This window comes from Myotis myotis, unplaced genomic scaffold (genome assembly GCF_014108235.1).
Source record: "Myotis myotis isolate mMyoMyo1 unplaced genomic scaffold, mMyoMyo1.p scaffold_m19_p_3, whole genome shotgun sequence".
Taxonomy (NCBI): domain Eukaryota; kingdom Metazoa; phylum Chordata; class Mammalia; order Chiroptera; family Vespertilionidae; genus Myotis; species Myotis myotis.
The window spans coordinates 147,967,680-147,988,188 of record NW_023416335.1 but is presented as its reverse complement, the minus strand read 5'-3'; the positions used below and the strand labels follow the sequence as shown (position 1 = coordinate 147,988,188).

The window sequence follows — 20,509 nt, the reverse complement described above, 5'->3', positions numbered from 1 at the left end:
TAGAGCCATAACCTCCCCATTGGCCCTGCTCTGTGTGTGACAGGGGGCGGTGCCCCAACTCCCCTATCGGCCCTGCTCTGTGCGTGACAGGAGGGAGCTCTCCAACCCCCTGATGGGCCCTGCTCTGTGAGTGACAGGGGGCAGCGGCCCAACCCCGATTGGCCCTGCTCTGTGCGTGACAGGGGGTGGCGCCGCAACCTCCCCATCGACCCTGCCTTGAGTGTGACAGGGGGCTGTGCCCCAAACCCCCAATCGGCCCTACCCTGAATGTGACTGAGGGTGGCATTGCAACCTCCCGATCCGCCCTGCTCTGAGCCCGACCAGGGGCTGCACCTAGGGATTGGGCCTGCCCTCTGCCACCTGGGAGCAGGCCTAAGCCAGCAGGTCGTTATCTCCCGAGGAGTCCCAGACTGCAAGAGGGCACAGGCCGGGCTGAGGGACCTCCCCCTAGCCCCCGAGTGCACAAATTTTTGTGCACCGGGCCTCTAGTATATATATAAAAACCTAAGCAACCATTTGTTTGTTTGGCCAATAGCTATAATGCGCACTGACCACCAGGGGGCAGACACTCAACGCACAGGCATGGAAACATGGAACAGACTGATAAATCTCAGAGGAAAGAGGGAGGCGAGAGGGCAGGAAGAGATTAACCAAAGATCTTATATGCATACTGGAGGCCCAGTGCATGGATTCTTGCACCAGTGGAGTCCCTTGGCCTGCCTGTGGAGACCGGGCAGAAACTGGCAGTCTGACATCCCCCAAGGGGTCCTTAATTGCAAAAGGGCACAGGCCAGGCCTAGGGACCACACCGGTACACGAATCTGTGCAGTGGGCCTCTAGTATTATAATAACTATGTATGATCACTTCATAAGGTATGCAAATGTCTCATCACTATGTTGTACACCTGAAACTAATACTGTATGTCAACTGCAATTATTTAAAATTTTTCAATTATTTTAATGTAATTTGAATTATTAGATTATCTAACAATCAAGAAAAAAGAAAATTTAACATGGATTCAGTAGCTATTCTGTGGATACATGCTAACAATTACAATTGCTGGTTATTATTAAAGACAATCCTTTAAGTGAGCATTTTAAAAAGATGCCAGTGTTTATATTATGAAGAAATACACAACCACTGGACAAATAAAACCAACTACCTTAATGTTATATGACTAGATATTTGGGACTTTAGAATACAATATACCGTGACTAGACTATAAATAGATTTTAAAAGTAATATCTCAAACAACATAGAAGAAAATGAAGATGATATATGGACTAGAAAATTGTAATATGATTCCAAAAAATAAGTTAACATTATAAGATAACAAAGTCATTGGCATCCAAGTGCACTGATGAGTGTGAATAGTATTCCTTCATTAAATGTTAGGAGTGAAAAAATAAAGGAGTACCTTATGTTTAGACACTTCACATACAATAAATGCCTTCCCGTAACAAAAAAAGAACAAACAAATAAACAAACAAACAAAAAACCTAAGACTTAAATAAAACGTGGCCACATTAAAGTCTATATCCTGGTTATAGACTTTTATCACCATCATTGGTCACTGACCTCTTTACTAAAAATTCTTATTCTAACTCAATTTACTTTTTGAATTATTTTGCCAATAAAGGTCAAGGCGAACTATACCACTAATTTAAATATTTATCACCACTAATGGCAATTAATGAAACAAACTCCTCCCCAAAAGTCACACCACAGTATCATAATAGGAAACCTTGAAAAAGACAGTTCTTAAATTAACAACAAAAATGTTCTCTTCTATCAGGGCAGCATAAGGACTATCAGACCTAAGGATCCCATTAGTCCATTAAGATCTGATGTCTAAATACCAACTCATCTTAATTTAAAGAAGTCTCAGAGACTAAGATAATTTTTCCAAAACAAGGAGCTTCTCATGAACCAACTTAGTGAAGCACCTAAAAAAACAGGACAGGTGGGCCCTAGCTGGTTTGGCTCAGGGCATAGAGTGTCGGCCTGTGGACTGAAGGGTCCCAGGTTTGATTCTGGTCAAGGGTACATGCCTGGGTTGTGGTCTCTATCCACAGTAGGGGGCATGCAGGAGGCAGCTCATCAGTGATTCTCTCTCATCATTGATATCTATCTCTCTCTCTCTCTCTCTCTCTCTCTCTCTCTCTCTCTCTCTCTCTCCCTTCCTCTATGAAATCAATAAAAAATATATTAAAAAAAAAACAGAACAGGTAGAATGGCCAACACCACACTGGTCCTCTATGGCCACATTCTGTGTCCTGCCTTTGCCTCCAGCTTCTCCTCATTCCCCACCCCATACTCCTTCGATATAGAGCTCCTCGCCAAGGTCTGGCATGGTTATAAACTGCTCAATGCACATATTTTTAACTTGATCTCACCAGAGTGAATATATAAAATTTGTCCCCAATAATAATCTGGGACAGCTTCAAGCTTTGTCTCTTACTGACTGTATTGCCTCTGAGCCATGTTCAAGAAGGGAAGTTGAGAGCAGCAATAGTGGAAGGAATCAAGAAACCTCCTGAAACAACATTCGGAGCATAGAAGTCACTGGAACATGAATCTGGGAGCTAACAGTGCAAAAAGCCAGCAAGCAACTCAAAGTGCCAATGCTTCCCCCAGAAGCTGATGACATGCAATTGTTAACCATGGTTTTAAGTATCGAGTTAAATAAAAGATTCATTCCCCATTCAAATTACTTCTCTCTACAATGATAGGGGGAGTATTTACTGATGTTTTAATTTAGCTAATTCACATGGAAAAGGCAGAAAACCCTCAAGATGTGGTTTAAAAGATGCTAACTGTACAATAACCAAAAAAGCTCTGCTGCTTATCCTTTGACTATAAGAAGTTAGTACTAAACTAGCACTTAATAATTCAAGGATTACTCTTTCCCTCAAACCTTTCTTTAGGATTCTCAGAATTTCCCCCATATGTCAGGGTATCCTGACACCATATTAGTAACTCAAACCTCTATCAGCACAGGCCACTCCCTCCCTGTACTTACAGACTGTAATGGTAAACAATGATAGCGGCTTCCACTGTCAGACAAACTAAACTAGAAAATTAATCTTCAGTTGCAAAGGTAGAAGTCTGGATGTTATAAAATAATCAAATATATCATACCACAATTCTATAAACTGACTTTATTAACACAACCAAATATGGACTGTAAAAATATTTTTAACTTTAAAGACTATAATAATCCATTATTCATCTCTACGGAGCTAGTTGGTATTTTTAAAAAGTAAACACACTGATAAATTATATCCTAATACATACAGCTTTAAGTTCCTGATACTTCTATTGCTATTATTGTATCATACATCTTTATATTGTCTCTATTACTAAATCTACAAAGAAAATGTGGGCTTACTGAGCTTATGTAGACTCACCTGATTTGGTATATTTTCCTTCACTTGTGTCCATGCCCCAGCTTTATATAAATACTGGGTTGGGCTCAGAAATTTTGCTCTATATTCAGAATTCACCTTCCTAACAGAAAAGAAATAAGAGTAAATATTTCATCATGCCAATCATCTAAATACTACAGTATCCTATATAATAAAGAGGTGATATGCAAATTGGCCGTCACTCCAACACACAAGATGGCCAGCCCCATGTGGACACAAGATGGCCAGCAGGGGAGGGCAGTTGTGGGTGATCAGACCAGCAGGGGAAGGCAGTTGGGGGGACCAGGCCTGCAGGGGAGGCAGTTGGGGGGAACCAGACCTGCAGGGGAGGACAGTTGGGGGGACCAGGCCTGCAGGGGAAGGCAGTTAGGGGTGACCAGGCCTGCAGGGGAGGGCAGTAAGGGGCAATCGAGCCAGCAGGGGAGCAGTTGGGCGTCGATCCGGCTGGTAGAGGAGTGGTTAGGGCAGGGGTGGGCAAACTTTTTGACTCGAGGGCCACAATGGGTTCTTAAACTGGACCGGAGGGCCGGAACAAAAGCATGGATGGAGTGTTTGTGTGAACTAATATAAATTCAAAGTAAACATCATTACATAAAAGGGTATGGTCTTTTTTTTTTTTTAGTTTTACTCATTTCAAATGGGCCGGATCCGGCCCACAGGCCGTAGTTTGCCCACGGCTGGGTTAGGGGGTGATCAGGCTGGCAGGCAGAAGCGGTTAGGGGCAATCAGGCAGGCAGGCAGGCGAGCAGTTGGGAGCCAGCAGTCCTGGATTGTGAGAGGGTTGTCCGACTGCCCATTTAGGCCCAATCCCACCATCGGGCCTAAATGGGCAGTCAGACATCCCTCGAGGGGTCCCAGATTGGAGAGGGTGCAGGCTGGCCTGAGGACACACACATACCCCATGCACGAATTTCATGCACTGGGCCTCTAGTTTATCTTATAAAATACGTACCCAAGCCTTTGATGTTTCCAAGGAGTGGGCTTCTTTTTAAGCTGGCTTAAGTCTTTTGATTCCATTTCTGCTTCTAATTTTAAAGAATCGTCTGTTTTATTACACTAAAATGAAAAAATTTAAAAGCATAAATATTATAAAGTTTACTTGAATACTGTATTACAATTTTGTTTTTAGAAGAAAGCTTTAACTACTAAAGATAACATAGAAATCACAAGAAATCAACAAACAAGTTTTGAAACTAGGTTATAAGGTTAGTTTTTTGAAGTATAGCTCAGGATATAGTTTCATTTTCTAGCTCCTTGGCTAGAAAAAAAATTTTAATTAACAAATAAATACCCAAGTAAATAAACTTTTCATTACTACCTTTTGAGCAGTGATCTTACATTTTCCCTTGATACTCTAAATTTACATTTAATTATGTAATAATTAAATATAAGGCCCCAATTAATAAGTTACCACACTGCTTTACTTAATAACTTAACCACTCTTTTTTCTTTCCAAGAACAACATAGGCCCCAAAAGTTTTACTGTTAGTCATATAATTTCTACTTTTAGAACCCATAAAATATCAGACATAATCCAGGACTTATATCCCATCTATAATAATAAAAGCGTAATATGCTAATTAGACCAGACATCCTTCCAGACGAAGCTGGGGCTGTGAGGGAAGCCCAGGTCCCGGGTGCCAGAGGGAAGCCGGTGCCGGCAGCCGGGGGAAGGAAGGCCTACTTTTGCACAAATTTCATGCATCGGGCCTCTAGTTTACCTATAATTTACAATAACTTCAACCTGATGCTGCAACTTAAATAGCTATAATTTCACAGAGAAGCAGGTGTTTGTATATCCTGAGGTAAAGCATGTGACTTACACTGGCTATAATTTGGCATGCTAAAACTTTGATTTAAAATACATATGATGAGCTGCTGTGGCTCAATTGGTTGGGCATTGTCCAGTGCACCAAAAGGCTGCTGGTTCAATTCCTGGTCAGAGCACATGCTTGGGTTGTGGGCTCAATCCCCAATGGAGAGCATGCAGGAGGCAGCCAATCAATGTTCCATTCTCACATCAATGTTTCTCTCCCTCCCTCACCATTCCTCTCTCTCCCTGAAAAATCAGTAAAAGTATTTTTAAAAATAAAATAAAATACTAGTGTGTATGTGTGTTTGTTTTTATTTAATTTAAAGTACGTGTTTCTGTAACTGCTGTTACCTGTGGAGCCACATTACTGTAAGGTCAATCATTTGATATCAGACATAGCAGACTTACCTGCTGTACTTGTGAAGCATTCATCACACTCTATTACATTTCGCTATTTCCACTTCTGTCTCCCCAACAGCCCAAGAACTGCTTAGAACTTAGCATAGTTATCATTGTATTCTCAGTAGCTATCCAATGCCCAGTTCCTACTAAGTGCTCAATGAACATCTGCCATTTAATGAACAAACGAATGACTTAATGAACTAGCTAATAACAAAAATGCCAGGTAGTAGTAAGTGAAAAAAAAATGTGAGTCTAACATGAGGATTTTGTTTTGTTTAAAGAGTTGATAAGTACCTTTTTTTCAGGAGATACTGTTTCAAAATGTCCGTTTTCTTTCAAATCATTTCTTAATTTTGGTTCTTTCACAGGAGACAAACCCTTGAAATTTCTTTTGTATTCACTTTCATGGATTATTGAGTTACCTTTGAATTGTGGAACGAATTTGCTTTTATTGTGGAAAACCTTAAAACAAAAATTAGTTTAGTTTAATTTTTTGTTGTTTAATTATACAGAACTCAGTTTTTCAATAGGTTAAAAATTTTCACGCATAAAGTTGAATCACAGGAAATAAAAAAGACCAAATTATATATGGCTCTGTAATTTCATTTCACATGTCTAAATAAAATCCAAAGGGCAACAAAAGCAGAAACAGACAAATGAGATTGTATCAAGTTAAAAGCTTTTGTACAGCAAAGAAAAACAACAGAGTGAGAGACAACGCATGAAATGGAAGAAAATATGTGCAAACCTTAGATCTCGTAAGGGGTCAATATTCAAAATATATTTAGGAACTCAATACAATAGCAAGAAAATAATCCAATTTGAAAATGGGCAAAGAGGCATAAAAATAGACACATAAATAAATAAATAAGTGCTGGCAAGGATGTGAAGAAAAGGGAACCCTAGTGCACTGTAGGTGGGAATGCAGACTGATGTAGCTACTATAGAAAATAGTATGAAGTTTCCTCAAAAAATTAAAAGTAGAACTATCTTTGACCCAGCAATCTCACTTCTGGAAATATATCCTAAGCTAGAGGCCCAGTGCACGAGATTCATGCACTCAGAGGATCCCTCAGCCCGGCCTGTGCCCTCTCTTAGTCCGGGAGCCCTCGGGGGGATGTCTGGCTGACGGCTTAGGCCCGCTCCCCGCCTAAGCTGTCAGTCAGACATCCTTAGTGCTGCCGCGGAGGCAGGAGAGGCTCCCGCTATCACCACTGCACTCGCCAGCCATGAGCAGTGAGCCCAGCTTCTAGCTGAGCAGCACTCCCCCTGTGGGAGCGCACTGACCACCAGGGGGTAGCGCCTGCATTGAGCGTCTGCCTCCTGGTGGTCAGTGTGCATCATAGCAACCGGTCATTCCACCGTTTGGTCGATTTGCATATTACCCTTTTATTATATAGGATATCCTGAAACACCAATCAGAAAGACTATATGTTCCCCTATGTTCATAGGAGCATTATTTACAATAGCCAAGATCTAGAAACAGCCCAAGTGCCTATCAGTAGATGAGTGGATAAAAAAGCTGTGGTACATTTTACACAATGGAATACTATGTAGTTGTACAAAAGAAGAAACTCTTACCCTTTGTGACAGCATGGATGGACCTGGAGATTATTATGCTAAGTGAAATAAACCAGTCAGAGAAAGACAAATACCATGTGATCTCACTCATATGTGGAATCTAATGAACAAAATAAACTGATGAATAAAAGAGAACTAGAGTCATGGGTACATGGAACAGACTGGCAAATGTCAGAGGGTAGGTGTGGGTGGATGGGTGGGTGGGAAGAGATCAACCAAAGAACTTATTGATTGGACAATGAGCAAAATAAGCAAAATGCTTATTTTTAGCTTAAGTGTTCCAAGCTACTAATACATACTAGATGTAATAAATGAATTCGGCAATGTAGCAGGATACAAAATTAACACCCAGAAATCGATGGCATTTACCATTGCAACAAAAACGTTTATTCCTAAAATAATTAGCAATAAACTTTACCAAGGAGGTAAAAGACTTGTACTCAGAAAACCACAGGACATTTAAAAAAGAGCTAGAGGAAGATATAAACAAGTGGAAGAATATACTGTGTTCATGGGTTGGTAGAATTAACATCATTAAAACATCCATACTACCCAAAGCAATCTATAATACCAACAGCATGTTTCACAGATCAAGAACAAATACTCCGAAAATGTATATGAAACCAAAATGGACCCTGAATAGCCACAGCAATCATGAGAAAGGAGAACAAAGTTGGAGGGATCACAATAGCAGATATCAAGTTATACTACAAAGGCACTATAATCAAAACAGCCTGGTACTGGCCAAGAACAGGCATACAGATCCATGGAACAGAACAGAGACGCCAGAAATCAACCCAAGCCATTACACTCAATTAATTTTGACAAAGGAGGCAAGAATATACAATGGAGTAAATACAGCCTCTTCAATAAATGGTGTTGGGGAAATTGGACAGATATATTCAAAAAAAAATGAAACTAGACCACCAATTTACACCATACACAAGAATAAACTCAAAATGGATAAAAGATTTAAATGTAAGTAATGAAACCATAAAAATCCTAGAAGAAAACATAGGCAGCAAAATCTCAGCCATCTCTAATGTTTGTGGATACCTCTCCTAGGACAAGGGAAACTAAGGAGAACATAAACAATTGGGACTACATCAAAATAAAAAGCTTCTGCAGAGCAAAAGAAACCATCAACAAAATGAAAAGGAAGCCCACTATACGGGAGAACATATTTGGCAATGATACATCTGATAAAGGGTTCAATCCAAAATATATAATGAACTTATACAATTTAACAAAAGGAAGACAATCCAATTAAAAAATGGGCAAAGGACCTAAATAGACACTTCTCCAAAGAGGACATACAGATGGCCAAAAGACATATGAAAAAAATGCTCAAAGTCACTGATCATCAGAGAGATGAAAATTAAAATGACAATGAGGTATCACCTTTCACCTGTCAGAATGGCTACCATCAACAAATCAACAAATGACAAGAGCTAGCAAGGATGTGGAGAAAAGGGAATCCTAGTACACTGCTGGTAGAAATGCAATTGGTGTAGCCATTATGGAAAACAGTATGGAGTTTCCTAAAAAAAAAAAATTAAAAATGGAGCTCCCATTTGACCCAGTGATCCCACTTCTAGAAATATATCCTAAGAGACCTGAAACACCAATTAGAAAGAATATTTGTAACCCTATGTTCATAGCAGTGCAAGTTACAATAGTTAACACATTGTATGCAGGAAACGTGTTTACACGTTTTACGTATTTATACATTCTACCAGTGTAGTAGAGCGCGGGACACGTATTAATATGTTTTTTATAGACTAACGGTAGAATGCGGGTAACGTATAAATACGTAAACTAAAGTTATCGTAATTTTACTGAATGTTGCCATTTGCACAAAAAATTAGCAAAAATGGCCCGCGCCACCAACTACCCGCAAACAATGTGTTAACTGTTCGCCTGCCTGCCTGATCACTCCTAACTGCTCACCTGCCTACCTGATTGCCCCTAACCACCTCTGCCTGCCTGCCTGATCATCCTTAACTGCTCGCCTGCCTGCCTGATTGCCCCTATCTGCCTCTGCCTTGACCCTTGCCACTGAGGCTTCATCCGTAAGGACATCCGGAAGGTCGCTTGGCTGTCCAGTCTAATTAGCATATTATGTTTTCATTATTATAGATGATCTTGTGTGTATATATATATATATATATATCTCCAGAACAAGGCTAAAAACACATTGAAATACATACAATGATTATTTCAGTGATCATTTCAGAGGGGATGATTTTAAGTGTTCTTGCCTGTATACTTTGTTATATATTTACATATTCAGGATATCAATCTTTTATAATATTTCTATATTACATTTATACATTTATGTAAAATTATGTATGTTATGTATATAAAAGAAAATTGAATATAACATGTTAAACATTAAATTACAGAGAAACCCGAATTCTTACCAAACAATTAAAAATAAAAAAATGGGACTACATCAAACTAAAAAGCTTTTATACATCAAAGGAAACCACTGACCAAAAAAAAACCCCTTATGAAATGGGAGAAAATATTTAAAAATCATATATTAATAAGGGATTAATATATAACTAAAGGCCCAGTGCACACAAAATCGTGCATGGTTATATTGTACACATAAATATATCATTTTTGTCAATTATACCTCAATAAAACTGGGAAAAAATCCAAAGATCAACTTTCTATATTCACTACTACTATGTTCTGAATAATAGCTATTGTAATCAAAATAATGCTTAAGCCAAGAAAAATAATGCATCATATCTTTTCTATCTTTTCTCCCCCAAGTCTCCCATCAGTTTGGTAGCTATGACGTGCACTGACCACCAGAGGGCAGACACTCAACGCATAGACATGGAAACATGGAACAGACTGATGAATCTCAGAGGGAAAAGGGGAGGGGAGAGGGCAGGAAGAAGTTAACCAAAGATCTTATATGCATACTAGAGGCCCAGTGCATGGATTCATGCACCAGTGGGGTTCTCTTGGCCTGGCCTGCAGGGACCGGGCCAAAACTGGCAGTCCAACATCCTACGAGGGGTCCTGGATTGCAAGAGGGTACAGGCCAGGCTGAGGGACCCCATCAGTGCATGAATTAATGCACTAGGCCTCTCGTATTTTAATAATATGAACATAGAAATTAGTTTTAACAAGGCAACTCTATTGTCAACTCTACCATTCTTTTTCCCCTCAAGATGTATTTTTTTCTTCCTGCAATAGAAAATGCTGAATATTTTGAATGTCTGGTATGTTCATTTGTTCAGTTTTTGTTTCTTTGCTTATTTTTAGTTTAAGGCAAGGGAAAAGTCACATAATTATTATGTTCCTATTTTTAAATGTTTCCTTTTATCTTAATACTTCATAATATGGTTTCAATTTTATAGTATATTACTACTGTTTACAAGGAAAGCAAATGAAAAAGACAGAAGCTCAAATAATATTATTTCTTTATAACTCTGAATAGTACATCTTCATAGAAATTGAATCCAAACAGTGTATCTTTTTAAGATACAATATAATCTCAAGTAGTTTTCTGCCAAATATTGCTTACTCCTTTACATATTAATATAAGACATCCTTTCAGAAAACAGGAGTCTGATAAAACAGAACTAAACAGCTCCTTTAGAGGTTCCCATCAGCAAGCATTTCATTTCTTCAAAGAGCTCTTCAGTCCACAGACCCTGAAACTGATATGCTTTGAAGTAACAAAGGGTATTTGCTTCCCCCCAATATTATTTGAAACCCTCATAATAAAAGCAATAAAACTACTATAGTATTGCTAGTGATTTACATTAAATTTCTAATCCTATGAAAAAGAACATTTCTATACAATAGTCTCATTGAAATATGTAAAAGTGGTTAATGGGACTTTAATTGGAATCATCTCTATTTTAAAGGTGACATACTCTATAAAAACTGAAGAATTTATAATGTTTAGGTATTAAGTAATTTTGGGGTACACTTACTATCCAAGAATACTTGTAAGCCAGCAAAAGTATTGATCCTACTTACTAGGTTCATAAAGGGTATATATCATTTTATATTATTTTATATGTTCCTAAAATATCATATAAATTTCAGGTATTTTAAAAACTGAGTAACAAGTAAATAAGCGCAAAACTTCCACAATATATAGAATCACTGATATTATCTTAGCATAAAATAACTTATGATCTTGCCTAGCTAAATCTAACTATCCTCTCAGTACTTAGGGGTTTAAAGTGAATGTTGCGATACAGGAGAAAATGAATGTGAGGATGTGTAAAGAGGTGTGTGTGTGTGTGTGTGTGTGTGTGTGTGTATGTGTTTATAAAGAAAAACACAAATATGAGGAGAAACAAGTCTGAGATGTCATGAGCCTCTGAGGATATTCTAAATGGAAGTATTTCCTACCTAGGCCTAGGAGTACATTTAAGAACATAAAAGAGTGAAGGGCCTAAGAACTGTCTAGAGCAGTGGCTCTCAGCCTGTGGGTCGCAACCCCTTTGGGGGTCGAACGACCCTTTCACAGGGATCGCCTAAGACCATCGGGAAACACATATATAATTACATATTGTTTTTGTGAGTAATCACTATGCTTTAATTATGTTCAATTTGTAAGAATGAAATTGGGGGTCACCACAACATGAGGAACTGTATTAAAGGGTTGCGGCATTAGGAAGGTTGAGAAACACTGGTCTAGAGGATGACAGTAGTAAAACAAGAGTATTTATTGGTAATGGTAATCCAATACTAAAATTGTGTAAGGATACAATGAATCTAATATCATTTAGTCATCATTATAGCTTTTGAATTTTATAAATGTAGTTAACTGTGAATTCCTATTACTGTTCATTTAATAAAAAGATAAAATTGTATATCTTCTGTTACTATCAAGATATTTTGTATTTATTGAAATAAATATCCAAGGCAGTTATGCCTTTTTTAGAAGACAAAAAAAGTATTAGTCAACTAAACACATTTTAGAATAAAACCGAGTTAATTTTTAAATAAATAAAAGAACTCACAGCATGCAAAAACTTATCAGTTGAAAAAAAAGTTTTCATTACCCTGTCTCATGCTTCGCATATATAGTACATCTGGCAACAATGATCATCAGTAGCCTAGGACAATATAGTATGAATCAGAAGTAATCAAATGATTTTTAGCAAGACTCTCATTTTCACTTCTCTAGAACCTACCTCCAGGCCTACTTAAGTATCTAATTTCTTTTAGCAATTAGTTCTATGTAAATCTGCATAATTAGAATAAATGATGGTATTCAAAAATATATTACATCCATTGAACTACCTGATTGGCTGCAAACACTGGCGCAGTTTCTTTAGGGGTCTTCCAAACAAACTGCCTTTGATATTCAGAATTTCTCAAGGCACTTTGTGAAGGAGAAACAGTCAGTCCAGCTTTCTTCTGCAGAAATCTATCCAACTGTTAGGGAAAAACAATCCCACCCAAAGTCATTAAAAATTTCCATTCACGTTTTTCTTTTTTACTGTGGTTAAAAAAACATAACATGAAATTCACCCTTAACAAATTAAGTTTACAGTACAGCATTATTAATTATAACCACATTGTTGTGCAACTTTTCTCAACTGGTAATATACCTTTTAAATTGTCAAACTATTCAAAATTCCTTTAATACTGTCAAGAAATTATTATGCATCCCAGAAAAAGATTAAAAACTCTCAGTTCCTTCCTACCAATTATTTATAATTAAATCCATTTACTGAGAAACAACAGCCTCTTGCTTCACCAACACATTGCTTCTGGGACACCGCTTCCCCCTGTTAACCAGCTTTACACATCACCTTCCTTGATTCCCCTATGCACCCTGGTTTTCACAAGCCATGGATTCTTCTCCAGCACTTCTAAGTGCCTCTCCGTGGTTCCAGTCAGCAGTGGACATGAAATGGGGAAGCAGCACAGTGCAATGGAGAAAAACGTGGGAGGCAGTGAAATGCCTGCACAGGTCCCTGCAGCCTCTGCTTATGTGCTCCCAGGGACCTTCTGCAGGCCAGCTATGACATAAGAGAGAACTGCAAGATCTTTGAGATCCAGCCAAAACTCTCCTTTCTTTTGCATTTCATCAATTGAGATTCTGTTTGTTTTTTTCTTCCTGGTATACAATAATAAATTGAAAAGAGCCTAGGTAGAAGTCAGCTCACCATCCCTGCCAGAGGTAATGACCTACTCCCCTTCTCTGTCTCAACTTGGTCTCTCCCTTAGGACTCAGGTTCTGATATATGATGAATAAAATCCAAAGCAAGCTGTCCACCCAGTGAAGAAATACCTTGGTATAACCAGTACAAAGTAGCTAATAAGAATAGAGAAGGCAGGGGAGGGTGGAAGTGGGGGGTAAGAGATCAACCAAAGAACTTGTATGCATGCATATAAGCATAATCAATGGACACAGACACTAGCGGGGTGAGGGCATGTACTGGGGATTGGGAGTGATGAGGAGAGGTCAATGGGGGGGAGGGGGGGGAAGGAGACATATGTAATACTTTAAACAATAAAGAATTAAAGAAAAGAAGAACAGAATTCACAATAAAGTCAGTAGCCTCTTGTTAACTCTGCTATAGACAAAAAACAACAGAAAAATTTTAAGCATTAAATGTAATAATACTGAAATGATGAAAGCTACAAAAATATTATATGCTTTTGAAAGAAATACAGTGAATATACTTACCCTATTATCTGTTTTTTCTGAGAGAAGCTTGGTACAACTATCCTGTTCCACATTTTCATTAACTGGTATGTGGTTTATTACTGCATCCGTATTATCTTCCACGATATCTGAAGCCCTTTCAGCTCTGGAGTCTGGAGAGTGACACGTGGTTCTCTTGGGAACCTTGGTGGCTTCTAGTGCAAGAACCCTTTCTTGGTTAACATCTTTATGTTCTGCCCCGTGTGAGGCCGGTGCTCCTGGGGCTTCAGGTTCTGGTGACACAGCCACACTGTTCTCTGAGGTAGCTCCATTCCACTCAAGAAATTTTGAAATCTGTGGGTCATTTTGAGGGACTCTTCTTTTTGAAATAAAACTTGGCTCTTTTGTGATTCCTACAAAATAGAGTATACAAAAGTAGCAGATACCAAAGCATAAGGTTACAAAGATAACTTTTAATAACACTTATGAGAGATGAAATGAAATATAAAATTCAGCTGAGAATCCAAGCATAGTTTTTCAACATAAAATCTTTAATTTTGCTTTAAAGAAATATTAAAAGTTTGGCCATAGAAAATATTAAAATTGGGGTCACAATGTTCAAGTTATCCTCACACAAGTCACTAGAGCCACAACGTGATGGCCTGGCAAGTCAAGCGGCACATGCTGCTCCGTTTCTAATTTCTTTCCTGTGCTACTTAACAAAACAATGGGCCCTGGGACTGTCAAAATGTGGAACTTTTCACAAAGCTTCTCTTATGCACAGCAGACCAAGATGAGAAGGGATGAGGTGTCATTATGATGGATCTTGGTTCTACATTTGCCTTGATTTCCTGAGAATTAAAGAGAATGAACCCTTTTAACAAGAGCTAAGATACTATTTCTCTATATTTCTGTCTGGCAACAAATGTCCAAAAACTTAACCTGCTGCGAGGTAAGAGGAGCTCGGTGGAATGACAGACACTAAGATACTGCCCCAGTTTGGTGCCATTCTTTAAATAGAAAGAAGATTGTACAGAGTGAGGAAGAAAGATAAGACTAGAAGGGAAGGGAAGGAGAAGGAGGTGGACAGAAAATCCGCATGAGGTAAAAAACAAACAAACACATAGTTCTTTAGCCTCTATCGTGGATGTTCCGACCATTGGCCACAGACAGAGTCCCCACCCTTTCAAGGCTCCCCTAGACCAGTAGTCTTCAAAATGGGTGCACATATGCCTGGAGGCATATATAGATATTCTGAAGGTGGGGGGAGAGGGTAAACAGAAATGGGCAGCTTAAGGAAATCATTTTCCAGATCCTAACTTCCATATGTTACTTCCTGACAGTGATCTTCCTAAGAGATGCATCTGCCATCTATAGTTTTATTTCTCACCACACCTTTCGTAATCACCCCTTTCCCGCTTCATAAAAGACAGACATACCTCTCAACCAGCCTCGGGGAATAAAAAATATCTCACAGGTAGGGAAGGAAAACAAAGGGACAATTCAAGAAAACATAACCCCTGGCAGCAAAGCAAAGAAGGCAGCGATTAGAAATAACAAAGGAGCCACGCCTTATTTCACCCAGTTCCACAGCTTTTCCATCTGCCTATCTTAAATTAAAATTCAGGTGTGGAGGGTCATCATGTGAAATGCATATATGCATATTACTCATTTATGTGGATTGAAAAGTTTGACCTCTTTTTTCTCACAGAAAATAATTTTGATTATTTTTGCCAAGGACTAACTTTACCAATTACATCTATGATGAACATTTACCATAAACTGAATGAGCTAAAGTGGAAGCTCCAGTTTTAACAAAATATATGTCAAATACATGTACAATATTTAATATACCAGAAATCACATTTTTTGAAACTTTATCACATTACAATAAAAAAAATTAAATATCAACTTAAAAATGTGAAGGAATATAAAGACCTTTTAAGTTCTTTTAGGGGTATGAAAGCTTGAAGTTTGAAGCCCACTAGACTTTTCTCTGCTTTAACACAGACAGGCGCTTCTGGTAGAAGAACAAAATAAATGGAGAAGATTTTCAAGTGGCCTCCCCTTATCTCCCAGCACCAGCAAAAATACACTATGGGGAAAAAATATACTTGTTAACAGAACACCCAGCCAGTCCTAGGTAACACTACTGTTGTTCCTGGCAAACCTCCCGCTTTCCTTTATGAACATCCTGGAGTTCTCAACTCAGGCCCTCCCCCTTACCTAACATTAACATGCCTCCCTAGACCACTCCTCCTTTTATAATGTACTAGTGGCCCGGTGCACAAAATTCGTGCTGGGGGGTTGGGGGGGAGGTGGGGTGTTCCTCAGCCTGGCCTGCACCCTCTCACAATCTGGGACTGCTGGCTCCTAACCACTCACCTGCCTGCCTACCTGCCTGATTGCCCCTAACCACTCTGCCTGCCAGCCTGATCATCCCTAACTGCCTCTGCCTTGGCCCCACCACCATGGCTTTGTCCGGAAGGATGTCTGGAAGGTCTTCCAGAAGGTCTCCTAGTCTAATTAGCATATTACCCTTTTATTCATATAGATCATTCTCCAAAGTATCATTTCATTACCTCTCAACCCTCAAACATACCTCATCTAAGTTAAAAGGACATGGAGGCAACTATTTGGTTACCCAATTTCCCTCTAGACCCTCAGTGGAGCATCCACAATGTAAGAGAGATTTATTTTGGATTCTTATCTAATCAAATTTGTGGAGCTTCTCATCATTTGGAGAGGATTATGAGCATCACCCTGCACAAGAAACAGGGACATCCAGCCTTTGAAGTCAGGCTCTGGGCAAAGATTCCGACACTTCAAAGGATCCCTAAAAGAGCCACCCTTCTATTCAACTCTTCCCTTTATTTCCCAAACCTAATCCTGGGAACACCCTCATTTTACTAATTTCCCAGGCCTGGCACGTACTCATAAGCCTTTCCTTCTCCTGGCTTAAAACACCCAACATTTGAGGAACTTACCGGCCACACATCAGGCACTTCCACATGTCACATATGAGGCACCAAGCATTCATCTGTATATATGGGTCTGACCCTTAACAGGCAACAGCTCATTTAATCCCTCCCAGCAGTCCTGTGCAATGTGCTTCCTAAGTCTCACTTGGTGAAATAGGCCAAATTTGCCAAGGTCACACAGCTAATGTGGATTCACACTTCAGGCTTATTCATTCATTCAGAAATTAGTGATAATAAGAACTAGAGTGTGTCAGGTACTGCGTGGTAACAAGGTGGTGAAGACAGACTCAAAGTGCTGCTCTCAGAGATTTTATACTCTAGCGAGGAAGAATTAAGGAAGCAGGTAGAATAAAGTCAGTCCCTCTCTTTTCTCCTCTGCCAGGCTCTGGGAAACCTTGGCCCAGGGCACTGACTTCCTTGGTATAAAGGGAGGAAGCATGTATGATGACAAGAATGTGGCCTCTGAACTAATGGTTGTGAACAGTACAGACTTGATTTCAAATCATAGTCCCATCATTTACTAGCTGTGAGCCTTGGGCAACATAATCTATCTACGCTTCAATTCCTCAATACCTTGGGAACACTTCTCCCCAAGCTTGTCTACTCTGTTTTCATATATCAGCTCAAACAGCGAATCTAAAGTATATTTTCTCCAATCCATCCCTCCCCAAAGGTATCTGTCATGCTCGCCTACAATTTTTAAAAACGACCTGAAATCCCCTAGCTTTTTTAATAAGTTACTTGTTCTGCTCTTCCCTACATTTAAGGAATGTAGGGAAGTTAGAATGTCTAGTTAGAGACTATTTCCCTAGAAGCTAGGAATGGTCCTGGCCTATAGTAAATCCTAAAAATATATATATATATTTGTTATATAAACAAATGCATAAGTCAACCAGGCCAACTGATCCAATGCTTCACAATTTTGTAATCACTTTGCAAACTTACCCCAAGGCTTATTCAAGTAATAATGACTATCCGTTTCCCCCAACTTACCTAATTGATCTGATCTAAGTCCAGCCCATGGGTGCCTTCGACCCACTGAGGCGTTACAGGACTCTGATAAGTACGACTTTTTCCACAGAAAGTTCCTCTGGTATTCACTCAGCCCCTGCAATGCAAAGTACAATTGGAGTACAATGTCATTAAGAGCGTTGTTTTAAAGAAGGCATCAGTAAAAATCATTTCTGAACCTCTAAAAAGGTTTGCAAGACTTAAGATTGATAAACAAAGAAGAGCACCTTCACAATAGCTAATATTGACCCGGCCCTGTGCTAAGCAGTTCACAGGCGTTATATCCTTTAATCCTCGCAACCACTGGAGGCAGATGCTAGCAGGAATCTGAGACTCAGAACAGCTACCCTGATTCCAAAGCCTGAGCTCTTTTCTAATAACAGTGACAATCTAAAGCCTCACCACTATAATTACCCTAATTAAGGTCTCGAGGAGGACACAATAGTCTGCATTATGCCTAGTCCCTTTGAAAATTCTGCCAAGTCAATAGAAGAAAGACAAATCCCCCTCCCCATCTGGATACAAACCCTTAAGATACAAAGCTAAGACAGTCGGGGTTTGTGGAAAGCTTGGCCAAGCCGTTATGTTGAAGGGTGCTTGACGCTGTCAGCTACCTAGACATTTTAACGAACCAAAGGCACGACTATGAATGATGTGTATCCTCACACCCTGTCGTCCTGTCAAGGTCCCATTTCTCAAGCCTTTAAAAGATAGACGCACTTTCAAGTTTCCAAGGGAAGGGGCGTTAAACGCTAAACTGGGAGGTGGGCCCCCAGTGTCCCAATCTGAAGCCCACTCGAAGGTGCTCTCCATCTCCACGGAGCCTCCCAACCCATCTCAACACCATCCAACTGGACCACATGGTAAGTCGGAAGCGAGTGCGAGCGGAGAGGGAGCTCGGTAAGAGGAGATGAGCATCCTCCAGGGCTGTGGCAGGCAGGCGCCCAGCCTGGCAGGTTCCGCAGGGGCCGAGGGGCGCGGCGCAGAAAGCCAGCGAGGCCGCCACGCCTCGCACCCGCCCCGCCATGGCTCCCCCCCATCAGCCTTCGGGCCCGCGGACCTCGGCCTCACCTTGAAGCGCACCGGCATGTCGCCCGGCACTGGAGCCCCCCGCACCCCGACAGTTAACGGGACCAAAAGCCCCGAGGGGGCGGGGCAACAACAGTCGGTTTCCTAGCAAAACCCTCGGCCCGGCGTCCCCGACTACGCGCCGGCGCATTCCGCGCTTCCCTCCTTGAGCCCCGTCGCTCTGCCTTTCCCCGCCCACTCGGAGGCCTAAGGACCAATAGAAACTTGGAAAACTGCTTGCCGTCATGAATATTTCACCAATCGATGCCCGGAAGGGGGACTCCCGCCTCCCGTGCCAAATCCCGAGGGCTAATCGCGATGGCGGGCGGAGGGCCGGCCAATGAGGTTCCCGGGAGCGCGGTGGGCGGGGCCCCGCGGGAGCTTCGTCTGGGAAACAGCTCGCGGCTGCGGGTATTGCGGTTCCCGCGCAACAATGGGTGTCGGGGGTGGTGGGATTCGTGAGTCGCAGGCCTCGCGGGGCCAGGTTCCTGACGTCATAAGGCATAAGGGTGTGTTCTTCATTCCAAAATGTTTGACGGAACCGAACGTTTGTTTTTCTGAAGGGAAAATGATGAGGTCTGTTCTTCTGAATATCAGTTCCTACAACCCAGTGGTTCTCAACCTTGGCTGCACATTAGAATCACCTGGGAATCTTTTTAAAATCCTGATTTCTGGGCCTCTTCCTCCGGAAATTCTGTTTCTTTGTTATGGCGTGGGGCCACAACGTTAGTAACAAACAGAATTTCCGGAAGATGGGGCCCAGAAACCAGGATTTTAAAAAAAGATTCCCAGGTGATTCTAATGTGCAGTCAAGGTTGAGAACCACTGCTAACCAAAAGCCATGGTAGACTACTTAACTGCCACATCGAAAGGGCTAGGCCAAAAAATAAATACAGCTTAGGCAAGGCAAAAAAAAAAAAAAAAAGCATTTATTATATCTTGAAAGACAAACTGCTGATTTCCAGTGGTGTTCTTGCCTCCTCCAATACCCCCTCAAAAAAAAAAAATGTACATATAACTCTTACATTAATGATGCTTGTGAGTCTCACTGTCTCCCCTCCCACTCTTTTTTTAAAAAATTCGGTTTCATTTTAATAGACTTTAATATATTCTATGATTGACAGAACACCGTGCAGACCCTGAGAATGGGAAAGAAAGAAATGGTGTAGACAGTTCTCTAATATACTTGAGGAGTATTAACAAGTATTCATTAAATAAGAGTATAATGCATCGCCGAAACCGGTTTGGCTCAGTGGATAGAGCATTGGCCTGCAGACTGAAAGGTCCCAGGTTCGATTCCGGTCAAGGGCATGTACCTTGGTTGCGGGCACATCCCCAGTGGGGAGTGTGTAGGAGGCAGCTGGTCGATGTTTCTAACTATCTCTCTCCTTTCCTCACTGTAAAAACTCAATAAAATATATTTTTTTTAAAAAAAGAGTATAATGCATCATGTGGTAAATTTCCAAATGACTGGTATAAGTGATAAGGGCTATCGGAATCGGAGGAGGGAGTCACCCCAAGGGCAGAGATAATGAGAAAATGCCTCAGGGAGAAATATTTAGACTCAGCCTTGAAGATCAGAAG

The 20,509-nt window shown here is 40.4% G+C and overlaps 1 protein-coding gene across 2 annotated transcripts in view; it reads right to left on the bottom strand.

The window, feature by feature from the left end:
• MDM1 (Mdm1 nuclear protein) overlaps positions 1 to 19,075 on the bottom strand; it is a 45,363-nt gene extending 26,288 nt beyond the window's left edge. For both annotated transcript variants that reach the window (XM_036301190.1, XM_036301191.1), the window contains exons 1-7: positions 18,929 to 19,075; positions 17,840 to 17,954; positions 13,908 to 14,278; positions 12,512 to 12,646; positions 5,939 to 6,106; positions 4,382 to 4,485; positions 3,412 to 3,511 (exon numbers count right to left, since the gene is read on the bottom strand). In XM_036301190.1, the coding sequence (XP_036157083.1) occupies positions 3,412 to 3,511; positions 4,382 to 4,485; positions 5,939 to 6,106; positions 12,512 to 12,646; positions 13,908 to 14,278; positions 17,840 to 17,954; positions 18,929 to 18,946 (1,011 nt within the window). In that variant the 5' untranslated portion in view covers positions 18,947 to 19,075. The remainder of the gene's footprint in view (positions 1 to 3,411; positions 3,512 to 4,381; positions 4,486 to 5,938; positions 6,107 to 12,511; positions 12,647 to 13,907; positions 14,279 to 17,839; positions 17,955 to 18,928) is intronic.
• Positions 19,076 to 20,509: the final 1,434 nt, after the last annotated feature.